The sequence below is a fragment of the Pezoporus wallicus genome, unplaced genomic scaffold (genome assembly GCF_028554395.1).
Source record: "Pezoporus wallicus isolate ANWC-B61680 ecotype Strahan unplaced genomic scaffold, APGP_CSIRO_Pwel_v1 contig_13223, whole genome shotgun sequence".
Classification (NCBI taxonomy): domain Eukaryota; kingdom Metazoa; phylum Chordata; class Aves; order Psittaciformes; family Psittacidae; genus Pezoporus; species Pezoporus wallicus.
The window spans coordinates 35674-48657 of record NW_026638627.1 but is presented as its reverse complement, the minus strand read 5'-3'; the positions used below and the strand labels follow the sequence as shown (position 1 = coordinate 48657).

The 12984-nt window shown below is 44.4% G+C and overlaps 1 protein-coding gene across 1 annotated transcript in view; it reads left to right on the top strand.

Moving 5' to 3' along the window:
- ADAMTS3 (ADAM metallopeptidase with thrombospondin type 1 motif 3) overlaps window positions 1–12984 on the top strand; it is a 98242-nt gene that overhangs the window by 71749 nt on the left and 13509 nt on the right. Inside the window, exons 7-15 of the mRNA XM_057411625.1 lie at window positions 3658–3814; window positions 5065–5170; window positions 6136–6279; window positions 7427–7559; window positions 8073–8186; window positions 9191–9336; window positions 9882–10057; window positions 10948–11081; window positions 11617–11740. Of these exons, the coding sequence (XP_057267608.1) occupies window positions 3658–3814; window positions 5065–5170; window positions 6136–6279; window positions 7427–7559; window positions 8073–8186; window positions 9191–9336; window positions 9882–10057; window positions 10948–11081; window positions 11617–11740 (1234 nt within the window). The remainder of the gene's footprint in view (window positions 1–3657; window positions 3815–5064; window positions 5171–6135; window positions 6280–7426; window positions 7560–8072; window positions 8187–9190; window positions 9337–9881; window positions 10058–10947; window positions 11082–11616; window positions 11741–12984) is intronic.

The following is a 12984-nucleotide window of genomic DNA, read 5'->3' as shown; positions in this document are numbered from 1 at the left end:
GACTGAGCCAGATGTAAAAAATGTGCTTTTCACAGCAGCCGGGGAAGATGATCCTACCTGGAGCCTCTGGCAGAAAGCTCCAGGGGAGACTCGAGGTTGGACCCCTTGGCTTTTGGAGTCGGGGATACAAAGGATCTGAGACCAGCTATACCCCAACTGAGAAAGAGATACTGACAGCCTATGAAGGGGTTCGAGCTGCTTTGGAAGTGATTGGCACTGAAGCACAGCTCCTCCTGGCACCCTGTTTGCCCGTGCTGGGCTGGATGTTCAAAGGCAGGGTCTCCTCTACACATCATGCAACTGATGCTACATGAAGTAAGCGGGCTGCACTAATTACACAACGAGCTCAAATAGGAAATCCCAGTCATCCAGGAATTCTGGAAGTCATCATGGACTGGCCAGAGGGCAAAGATTTCGGACTGTCACCAAAGGAGGAAGTGATGCGTGCTGAAGAGGCCCCACCATATAATCATCTGTCAGAAAGTGAAAAGCAGTATGCCTTGTTTACTGATGGGTCCTGCCGTATTGTGGGAAAGCATCGGAGATGGAAGGCAGCTGTATGGAGTCCTGGACGACAAGCTGCAGAAACTGCTGAAGGAGTGGGTGAGTCGAGTCAGTTTGTCAAGGTGAAAGCCATCCAGCTGGCCCTGGACATTGCTGAACAAGAAAAGTGGCCAGTACTTTATACTGACTCATGGATGGTGGCAAATGCCCTGTGGGGGTGGTTGCAGCAATGGAAGCAGAGCAGCTGGCAACACAGAGGTAAACCCATCTGGGCTGCTGCACTGTGGCAAGATATTGCTGCCCGGGCGCAGAACCTGGTGGTGAAGGTACGTCATGTAGATGCCCATGTACCCAAGAGTCGGGCCACTGAGGAGCACCAGACCAACCAACAAGTGGATAAAGCTGTTAATATTGAAGTGGCTCAGATGGGCTTAGATTGGCAACACAAGGGTGAATTATTTTGGCCCAGTGGGCCCATGACACTTCAGGCCATCAGGGCAGAGATGCAACATACAGATGGGCTCGTGATCGAGGGGTGGACTTAACAATGGACACTATTGCCCAGGTTATTCATGAGTGTGAAACATGTGCTGCAATTAAACAAGCCAAGTGGTTAAAGCCTCTTTGGTATGGAGGACGATGGTTGAAGTATAAATATGGGGAGGCCTGGCAGATTGACTATATCATACTGCCACCAACCCGCCAAGGCAAGCGCATGGTGGAAGCAACCACTGGATGGCTGGAAATATACGTTGTGCCCCACGCCACTGCCCGGAACACTATCCTGGGCCTTGAGAAACAGATTTTGTGGCAACACAGCACCCCAGAGAGAATTGAGTGAGACAATGGGACTCATTTCAAGAATAACCTTATAGACACTTGGGCCAAAGAGCATGGCACTGAGTGGGTATATCACATCCCCCACCATGCTCCAGCCTCTGGGAAAATCGAACGGTACAATGGGCTGTTAAAAACTACACTGAGAGCAATGGGTGGTGTGTGAGTTACATCAGAGTGATTCATGTCAGCAACTCAGGGGTCCTAGTGATCATTGCACTTTGTGTGGAGATGGAATCCCTTGTGATCACTGTGCTATGTGCAAAGGGTATGATGTGTCCCTGTCAGTACCACAGTGAGGAGGAAGAAGAAACAAGGGAATAATTCCCCTGGGTCAACCAGAACATTGTGCAGAGAAACATTTTGTTCACTGTTTAAATTGCATGAATGTTCTGGGGGGGGAGGGGGGGGGAGGTAACTTAGAGGTATGTCCTGTTACAGAATGTTGTGAAATCTGTTCGCTGAATAAATAAACACATAAGGAGTGGAATTTATAGGGGCTAAGATGGCGGTCAGACTTGTGATAGATATAATATTTCTTCACCCGGAGACAAGACCCTAAGAACAGGTGGAGAAGCCCGGGAAAAGAAGACAACAGGATTGGCTGAAACCCAAGAAGCCCGGGAAACCAAAAAGTATAAGAGACTATCGCTAGAAGTTCCCCTTGTGCGTCTCGGGCAGAGCGGAGACTCCCCGGCGCACCCAGCGCTGCTTGCTTATTGTCTCTCGATATTAATTATAATGAAAATCAATTAAAACAGATTGGCTAGATTTTTGTAACATGGTGGAACTTTCAAACACTGGGATACACATTTACTCTTGGTTGGTCAACATCAGAGGATCTGCCAACAGCACTGGTCCAGCCCCATCAGAACTTTTACATACTGTAGAAGGGGATAAAGTGACCTGTGGTGCACATAAGGAATTTGCTGGGGAAGACAGTCTGGGTTATTCCTGCTTCAGGTAAAGGCAAACCCACTCGTGGGATTGCTTTTGCTCAGGGACCCGGATATACTTGGTGGGTAATGTGGGAAGCTAGGGAAGTCCGATGTGTACCTCAAGGGGATTTGATTTTAGGGGAAATCAGCCAATGAACTCAATTGTATGCTGTTTGCCTGCTATGTAGCACTTTTGTGGCCCACCAGCTAGATGTCTTCACGTCACCAGTGACTGGCCCTAACTTCCCTCGACCATCATCCCAACAAAGAATGATGAAAACAGAGGAGCTCAGCAGTGACCAGACGAGTTCTGCGATGTCATCAGCAGGCAACAACCCCACACTGCACACTGTCTCTCCTGCTCTGAAAGACTGTTACAAGAGATGGAGCCCGACATCATGGACTGGATGAACTCAGCAGCTTTATAGGGATTGGTCCATGCACTAGGGAATATCTCTCTCTTTGTGTCTGTGTGGATGTGTATATATACGTATATATGTATATATATGTATATGAGACAAGAGTGATTTATGGTATATTGAAAAATGTGGGATCTGAGCATGACGTGAATGGTATGGAATAAGGAGTGGATACTGTCCTGGGTTCAACAGTAGCAGTCATTTTTCTCCTCCTTAGTAGCTGGTGCAGTGCTGTGGGTTTTTTACTTTCAGCCTGGGACCAACGCTGATAACACCGATGTTTTTAGTTGTTGTTAAATAATGTTTACTCTGACCAAGGACTTTCTGAGTCTCATGTTCTGCCAGGGAGGAGGGGAAGCGGGGAGGAAGCAGAGACAGGACACCTGACCCAAACTAGCCAAAGGGGTATTCCATACCACAGCACGTCATGTCCAGTATAGAAACCGGGGGGAGTTAACCCAGAAGGCCCACATCGCTGCTCAGGTCGGGCTGGGTATTGGCTGGCAGATGGTGAGCGGTTGTATTCTCTTCCCTTGTTATTTCCCTTATCATCACTATCATTGGTGGTAGCAGTAGTGGTTTGCGTTATACCTTAGTTACTGGGCTGCTCTTATCTCAACCTGTGGGAGTTACATTCTTTCAATTCTCCCCATGCCTCCGGGAGTTGGGGGAGGGAGGGGCCGTGGTGGGGGGAGTGAGTGGATGTGTGGTTCTGAGTTACCAGCTGGGCTTAAACTATGACAAAAAAAAAAGCCCTAAAGATGTACTATTACATGTGCATGGTCACTGTTAACATACCCATTCTCTTTTCTCACAGGAAAGAAGACTGTCATGACTTTACAGTGATAGGGCATTAGGAAAATAGAAGTGAGGACATGGTTGGTGTTCCAAGAAAATCCAGACTTGTCTGAAATCCCTGCCTTAGAAGCTTCTGTGTCTAATGTGTTGCTCTTTTTCAGTCCATTAGCTTGATTGAAAGGGGGAATCCCTCCAGAAGCTTGGAGAACGTTTGCCGCTGGGCACATCAGCAGCAGAAGTCGGACCCCAACCACTCTGAGCACCACGATCACGCCATCTTCTTAACCAGGCAAGATTTTGGGCCTGCTGGTATGCAAGGTAATGCTGACCTGGAGCAGAACTGTCTGGGCTTGGTGTTTCTTGCCTAGCATCTGTCAGAAAAGAGGGAGATTTGACAGTTGTGTTATTACAGAATCATGACAGACTGGTCTGTGTTGGAAGGGACCTTAAAGCCCATCCCTGTGCCAGGGCCTCACCACCCTCACGGGGAACAACTTCTTCCTAATGTCTAATCTCAGTCTCCCCTTTGTCAGTTTAAAGCCATTTCCCTACAGGCCCTTTTCCAAAGCCCCTCTCCAGGTTTCTCGTAACCCCTTTAGGCACTGGGAGCTGCTCTAAGGTCTCCCTGAAGCCTTCTCTTCTCCAGGCTGAACAGACCCAGCTCTCTCAGCATATCACCAGAGCAGAGGTGCTCCAGCCCTTGCAGCATCTCCATGGCCTCCTCTGGACTTGCTCCAACAGCTCCACGTCTCTCTTGTGTTGGGAGCATCAAAGCTGTTATGTGATCCTGAGGCAAAAAGCAATGTAGGCTTTTATTCAGCAAATACTTAAGTTTCAATTTTAAAGATGTACTGAAGATTGATCTTGTTGGGGTGAGCAGATAGACTGATCATAACTTTCAGTTTCTTCATCTGGCTTTAGAAAAGGCTCTTGTTATTATTAGATATAATAAAAATAGCAACTATTATTATATAAAAAGCTACTTTACATTGTATAAAACCAGCTATTTACTGTCTCTAAACACCAGGTGTTTGTGTGTGTGTGTGTGTGCAGGGATCAGTAGGAACACTCCAAGCACTTTGCATTCAACTTTGCTTTTGTTTTGTTGTTTGTTTTGTTTTGTTTGGGCTGTAGATTTGTTTTTATAGACAGCACACCAGCTACTTGGTACCTGCATTAATCTTTATGACTCAAGAAAGGGGAAGTAAATTCACAGCATGTGATTTATATCAATGCAGATAAAGGAGAATCTGGATTAGACCATGTTTTGGCTGTCCAGTTGTGTTTGGTACTTCCGAGGTCCCTTTACCTTGCAGGGGGAGATGAGGGTCTGAGTTCTCTTTTGAGTCCAGGCTTTGAAGTGAAACTGAGATGTCAGGCAGACTTCAGAAGGATTTTAGCCATTTACTCTGACAGCAATTGCAAAGGCAGAGAAAAAATAACCACCAAAAGAAAATAGTCCAGAAAATAGTCCTAGGTTCTTCTTACTTTGTAAGATTATGGAGGGGGGGGTCTCGTTTACAGTAAATATAATGGGCAAAAGAATCAAATGTGACTTCTTTCAACAGGATATGCCCCTGTTACTGGCATGTGTCACCCAGTCCGAAGCTGTACCCTCAACCACGAGGATGGGTTTTCATCAGCTTTTGTTGTCGCTCATGAAACGGGTCATGTGTAAGTCTTAACTTTTACAGTTAGATTGCCAACAAAATCTGGTACTGCATCTCCTGCTTGCATCAGGTGGTTTAATTTTAATGGCCATATGAAAGGTATCCTAATTTTATCTCCATTCCCTTGGAATGCATAGGGATTTAAGGAATGAAGAGGTAGTCAGGAAAGAAAGGAAGAAGAAGAGAGAGGGGGAGTTTTGTTTTCTCAAGGGTGAGGCAAAGGTGGGTGAGGAATGTGGAAGGCCCAGGCAGTGGATTCAGAAGCTTATCCAGCATCCATAACTTCTTTCTTCTCATTGACTGAAAGTGCTAATTTGTCACATTTGGCATCTCATCAGGAATGATAAAATGTGGGTAACTGGTTAAGCAAAGGTCTTTGATAGCTGTCTGAATGAATTAACATCAAGGTACTGAGGATCTGATTTTTGTCTTCCTTAAGCAGCACAGGCTGCTTATTCAGTTCACTGCGGGGAATTTAGCCCCATCGGAGATGACCAGAACACTTGCATATTAACCTGTTTCAGGTTCACATTTGGAGATGAGACATGGTAACTGCATTAGCTCTTTGAAAATGCAAAAGGATAACTCTTAACCCTGTGTTTAATTAGGTGCTTTGGGTCAATGAGTATATGAATGTGAACAATTCAGTGTCTGAATGAAGAGCTCCCTAATGAGCTGAATTGTTGCTTTTCTTTCTCTGAAGCATAAGAAGTCGTCATCATCATCATCTAGTGATTTCATTCCTGGTATTAACAAATACGACAAAGTATAACTTAAAGAGTATTGAGAGAATCCATATGTTTTGGTAACAGAGAAGATCAGTTTGAAATGCATGTGGTGTATGTAGAATGCAAAAAACAATTTCATTTTGCATGATTACTTGTGCATGAGAAACTGTTCTCTTCGCAGTTGTTTTATACATTGAAGAACAGGAACTGCCTGGGGTCTGATGCTGATTCTTTGTTATAGGCTGGGAATGGAGCACGATGGGCAAGGGAACAGATGTGGGGATGAGACAGCCATGGGGAGTGTGATGGCTCCCTTGGTGCAGGCTGCCTTTCATCGTTACCACTGGTCCAGATGCAGCGGCCAAGAACTCAAAAGATACATACAGTAAGGACCTGACAGCACTTGGTGGTAGTTGTTTTCCTATAGGAAATCAAAGTCTTGGCAGTTCTGGGATGTGGAGCCAGTGTGCTGCCCTCTGCTAGCCAGCAGAGAGGAGAGGCCATCCCAGTGTGATGGAACAGGCACAAGCATCATAAAGGGAACCCTTGGCTGTGGGAGCTCCTTTGGATAAACACAGGGGTACTGAGGAATGGGATACCCCAGGGTGGCCCAGAGGGATTCTGCCTTTAAAGGCACCCCAGTAGGATGCTCTGGGCTTTGGGGCAGCAGCAAGACATCACCATCACTTCTAATCATCTTCTTTTCCATGCTTTTCCCCTTCAAATCTATATTAGAAAAGCTATAAGGCTTCCTCACATAGGGCTGCTCTCAAAGCCTGTTGCCTTCTCCATGACAGTGATGGAGGCTCCATGTCAGATAGCTGGTGTTTTCCCAGGGTTTTTGATTTCTCTAGGAGTTATGCTGTGAAACTGTCAGGATGAAGCCCTAAATTCAGAAAAGGAGCTTACAAAAGTTGTGGAAGATAGGTGGTGACATGTATGCACATGTCTGAATTAGGGAGAAAAGAATTCCTACAAATATCTACACTATTGTAGTATCATTCCATGTATGTACCTGTTCACCCATTTCTTACTCAGGCTTCCTTCTCCAGTGCAAATATCTGGTTTTGTCAGTAAAAACTGAGTAAAAATGTAATGGGTTGACCCAGATCTCCTACAGAAGAAACCCTGTGCATAATATAAAGCATAAAATAGTAATAGGTTGAGACCTTAGAGCTTCAAGTGAAATATCCCAGCCCACCAATATTCCTGTTTTAAGGCACCAGAGTTAAACAGGAATGAGAAGAAAGCAAGCCTCATTCATACTCTTGGTGTAGTCAGGGCTTCATCCCCATGAATGCAGGAGATGTCAGGTAAGAAGGCCTGTTCTCAGGCTACTGTCCTGTTTCAGAGCTCCATCAAGTCAGTGGAAAGAGTCCTTCTGTGCTTTGGAGAGCAATACCTGTGTCAACAGGTCAGAAAACAGGTTGGAGAAAATTAATATTGCCTTGCTAAAAATAAGTACTTCAATTGTGCTGATAAAAACCCCCAAATCACTGCATCTCATTATTTTTATTTCTGCCTTTCCACAGCTCTTATGACTGTCTTCTTGATGACCCTTTTGAACATGACTGGCCCAAGCTTCCTGAACTGCCAGGCATCAATTATTCCATGGATGAACAGTGCCGCTTTGATTTTGGTGTTGGCTACAAAATGTGCACAGCGGTACGTCCAAGGAAGTCCTTGCAAAGACAAAAGGCCAGGCAGCAAGTTGGTGCTTGGTCTTAGTTAAAAACTGCCGTATATGCATTTTCTCATAACTGAAGAGCACTTAATGGAGTAGTTTAAACAGATCTAGGAAGAGGAGTGAGATATTTATGGGTGAAACCCAGTCGTATGGGTCATTTGGTTTAACGATCAAGTGGATGGCAGCACAGTCCACGTGACACAGACTTGTGGTAGTGAACCCAAAGAAGAAGGGGAAAAAAAAATCTCATTTTTCTCCTATTTCTGGGTGTCTGCTCCTTTCCTCTTCTCACCAGCTTAGAGCTAGAGGATGCAGGGGATAAGCACTGCCCTTCTCTTTCTGAAGATACGTTTGCCCTTCTGTCCCTGAAGATACTCTACTTACCGATAGCTGTGCATGTGAGATGAATTGACTGGGTGGGATGAATCCTTATCTGAAGAATATTAGTAATCTAATGCTGAATTTCATCTCATAAATGTCCTGCATTTCAGTTCCGAACCTTTGATCCATGCAAGCAGTTGTGGTGCAGCCATCCAGATAACCCATATTTCTGTAAGACTAAGAAGGGACCTCCACTTGATGGGACTGAATGTGCCCCTGGAAAAGTGAGTGAGGTGTTTTCACTGTGTTTATACTGGAAAGAGCCAATTACATTCATTTTGGTTAAAGGGCACAGAGGAAAACAGGGAATTGCCTGGCATCCTCTGGGTGGAGCCAGAGGAAGTAAATCATGGACATAGAAACTCCAATTGAGCTGTAACCCTCAGCCTCTTCTGTGGCCTTTTTGTTATCTTTTTTTTTTTATTCTTGTCTCATCTGCAAAGTGTACATAAAGTGTCTTTATGAATCCATGGTAGCAGATAATGCCGTCACTGTAGGACCACTTCTTAAAGCCTGTGGTCCAGACATCCTGTGGCTAAATGTTTGTGTAGGCTTAGGATTAGTTCTTTATGTTTCTCTTTTAATATGCCCATTAGTGGGTGTTCTGCTGCTAATTTATTTTTAATTATCAAACTACACTCAGATAAATGTTTGTTTAGCAAACTCCATGTATTCTGAGATACAGGAGAGCCACTCAGACCATCTGAATGTGCCCTTGCCAGCAGCAAAACAACATCCTGCCCAGTGACTAGCCCTCTGTTCCAGTCTGCTGGATAAGTGTGATATTTGGCCAGTATGAGGAAAAAAAAGAAAAAAGAAAGAAATCAGCTAATCCTCAGCAAAACCTTTATCCTGCTAATATTCAGAACACTAAAATCCCTTCCAAAAAGTGGTAGTGACTGAGAGTCAGATAAAACAAAGACCTGAGGAGGGTGGAACATGTTGAGCTTCACATGCCTGCCCATGGCAGGGTTCAGGCTTGGGTTTATTAGCACTGCCTGCTCATTGATGGAGCAGAAGGCCTTCAGGGAGGGTACTCTTGGGGCCAGAGTACATGGACCCTCATCCCTCTGTCCCCAAGACAGTCTCTTCTTGCAGTTGATTCTCTGAGATGCCCCTTCCCAGTCTATGAGCTCACTGCTGTGTGCTTTAAATGTCACTGCAATTACATGTTTGATTTGGGGTTTGCTTCTCTTCTTATCTCGTCTCTTTGCTTGATGTCTGCCAGTGGTGCTATAAAGGTCACTGCATGTGGAAGAACGCTAACCAGCTGAAGCAGGATGGCAACTGGGGACCCTGGACAAAATTTGGCTCCTGCTCCCGGACCTGTGGGACTGGAGTTCGCTTTAGGACTCGCCAGTGCAACAATCCAATGTAGGTCCTCTGGCTTCGTGGCAGGTCCAGTGAGGGGGCAGTCATTACAGGTGGCAGTTTAAATGGCATTTACATTGTGGATGGAGTCTGCCCAAATTCATATTCTGTTCAAGCCCCTTGAAATGGACCTTTCTGCAGGGAGCCAGGATCATTTGGGGAGAATCCAAGAACTTCCAGAGGAAAGACTGCAGAAAACCATCCCAAAGATTTAGCTGATATGTAAGAGAGTGAAGAGTACATGGTGTGTGAGCTCAGCAAGCTGCAGGACCAACTTAGTTAACCTCTAGCTGTAAATTAACTATTATTGATAGCATAGATGTGCATACATGTCACTGGTGCATTTGAGTGTGTGCCTTGGGGATGCATGGGCACATGCTGAGGTTACACCACAGTGTAACTTCTCTGTTCCCATTCCTGTCTCTTCCCACCCCTTTTTTGCGAGACTGTCTCTTTTAGGGTATGAAGTTTCACCTAAGACAAAAGAAAAATCCCCAGAGCTCATATCCAGAGGGTTTTAGAATGTTTTGAATGTTTTCTCATCACAGGCCTATTAATGGAGGTGAGGATTGTGCTGGGGTCAACTTTGAGTTTCAACTTTGCAATACAGAGGAGTGTCCAAAGCACTTCGAGGACTTCAGAGCGCAGCAATGCCAGCAACGCAATTCCCACTTTGAGTATCAGAGCAGCAAGCACCACTGGCTGCCATACGAGCACCCCGACTGTAAGTTCTGTTATTTGCCGTGATTACAAGTAAGTCCTGGCATCCCCATGAGTCTTGTTCCTGAGCCACGCAGAGAACAAAAATAATTGATGCATGAGCCTTGTATAGGTGAGCAGAAAAACAAAAGCAGAAAGTAGATTAGAAATTAGGCAGAAGTTCTTCCCTGTGAGGGTGGTGAGGCACTGGCATAGGTTGCCCAGAGAAGCTGTGGCTGCCTCATCCCTGGCAGTGTTCATGGCCAGGTTGGACAGGGCTTGGAGCAACCTGCTCTAGTGGAATGTGTCCCTGCCTGTGGCAGGGGCTTGGAACTGATGAGCTGTAAAGCTCCCTTCCAACTCGAACCATTCCATGATTCTATGTAAAAAAGATGGCTCCATAAGGAAAGAGTAGAAACAGTTGTAGTTTCCCCACCTTAGGCCAACTAGCTTCCCTTCACTTTCATCCTGCTCTTGGTGAGAACATGGTGTAGCAAGAGGCTTGAAGCTCACAGCTCCTGTTGGACTAGCTAGTAGATGCCCATTGCATGCAACATGCTGCACTGCCCAGATCCAGCTCTCTGCCACTGGGGCAAAGCTTGGAAAGCTGCTGGTTGGGTCTCTTACCCTCTCTTCAGTACAACTCTTCATCTTGCACTTGAGTGCAATGTGTCAACATTTGATAGCAGCTGATGAAAGTATTAAGAGTGTTTTTCTAAGGGCACTGATTTCTGTGGGAATAGCATCTCGAAGTGGTAGCATATAATTCTCAGCTGCTTTTTTCCCTACAGTTGTCTACTAAAGGTCCTTTCCAGCTCTCTTAAATTCTCTTCACTCCTTGAGTGGAATATTTTTCTGAAGTACATCTAGATTGCTCTTAGTTTATGCAGTTCCTTCCCTTTCCTTGCTACACAGCTAATAAGAGATGCCACCTGTACTGCCAGTCCAAAGAAACTGGAGGTGTTGCCTATATGAAACAGTTGGCACACGATGGGACTCGCTGTTCCTATAAAGATCCCTACAGCATTTGTGTTCGTGGAGAATGTGTGGTGAGTGATGCTTCCCAAGGTCATCCCTGAGTTGGAGCTGGGCTGTGGCACACAGTGGGTAGAATCAATCACAACAGCTCAGTGTGCAGAGATAAACCTTGCTAATGTTTCTGAATTAAGTATTTGCAGCATCATATTCCTCATTAGGCCTTGAGATTTTAATTAAACTAGAGCAATGGCACAGACCTGGTCCATGGAAACACTCCACTTTTCTTCAACTGATCACTTCCTTTCCCTTTTTTTCACGCTTTGTTTCATGTCAGAAAAGAATTGTGTCTATTCTTTTGTCTTTCACATCTTAATCTTGATGGATAGTGAATATAAAGCAATAGTCACCTCCTGTTTATCACATGAAACCCATTATCCAGCACTAGATTTGCAAGTAATTGGTGTTTAAATAAAATAGATCAGCGCTGGGTGGTTAATTCCCTCTTTGCATTAATTTTGGGATTGCTTCCCACCATAGCTAAAACTGACAACCAGTGACAAAACCTTCTTTGATTTTTTTGTGGTTTTTTTGCTCTTCCTTCTGCAGAAAGTGGGTTGTGACAAGGAAATTGGTTCCAATAAGGTTGAAGATAAGTGCGGCGTCTGCGGTGGGGATAATTCTCATTGCCGGACTGTGAAGAGAACTTTCACCCGCACTCCCAAAAAGCTTGGTAGGAATAGCCTTTTCCTGCATCTGGATACAGTTTTGATGTGTCTGTCATACTTACTGTCTTTGCAGACCTGCTTTTAGGTAGCAAAACGCAAGCTGTAAGCTGATGTGCAAAACCAGCTTAGTCCCTGATAAAGAAATGCTGTCTTTAAAATGACAGGACAGTATTTCTGTCCTTTAAAGGAACTGTTAGGAGAAAGCTTCATCAGTCTCAGTGTATGGAGAAATACTCACCATGCAGAGCATGTTTAGTTCTTCTTTTGAAGTTTTGAAGCCCAACTAGACCATGTTTGTGATGAGTGAGGATACACAGATTTTTGCTAAACAATAATGAGCAGTGAAATGCAGAAAACATCATCTGACGCTACAGCCTCTGTCTGTAGGAGGACTAAAGGAAACATTTTGTTGTGAATATTTCTATTTTAAGGCTTTCCTGTATTGCTTTTTATTGTTTTCCAGTCTAAGGAAGCTACTCAGGGAAATGTATCTTCTGTATGGCTGGGAGCAGGTATTTCAGGAGACAGGAGAGAAAGGCTAAGGACAAGATAACACCAGTATCTGCATTAATGGTTTAGATGTTGGTTAATTGCTGCCGTGAAGCATTAATAATTAAATTTAGACAGCAAGCAGCTAAATTAAACTTGGACCAAGATAAGTTAGTGTGCAACTGGAAATGAAATACATAAAATATGCTGCTGAAATTCTTATTAATTATTACAAACCAATTGGAAAAAAATACTGATTGTAATGTTCAGATTTACTGATTGTACTTATAAAATTACAGCAGAGAGCCTTTCAGAAAAGGATAATTCCCTGGAGGCTGGTGGACTGGACACAGAATAATGCAAGAATTATTCAGACTTGGGGAGTTACGCACTTAAGAGTGTAACTTATGCCTCATAGTGAGGCTCAAGACTAAAACAGCTAGGAGATCATTCAGGGCAGAGTGCTGTTAATCAGCCACTTAGTTGCAAATTATTATGGAAGTGATAGTGTTTATGAAATGTTTATTGTTTTACCATAACTTTGGCAATCTAGTCGTTAAAAAAGACTAATTGACCTCTTCCAACAGGAAAACATTTAAGCAAGAGGTGCCAAAAAGAATTCAAGTTTCTGGAAAATGAAATCTGCAAGTATCCAACTTAAAATCACCTACCTGAATTTTGACTGGTCTGGCCTTCATTGACTATTAATGTTTGCTGGATGTGTCTAGTTCTGCTAAAAACTCATTTGAATACACAATGT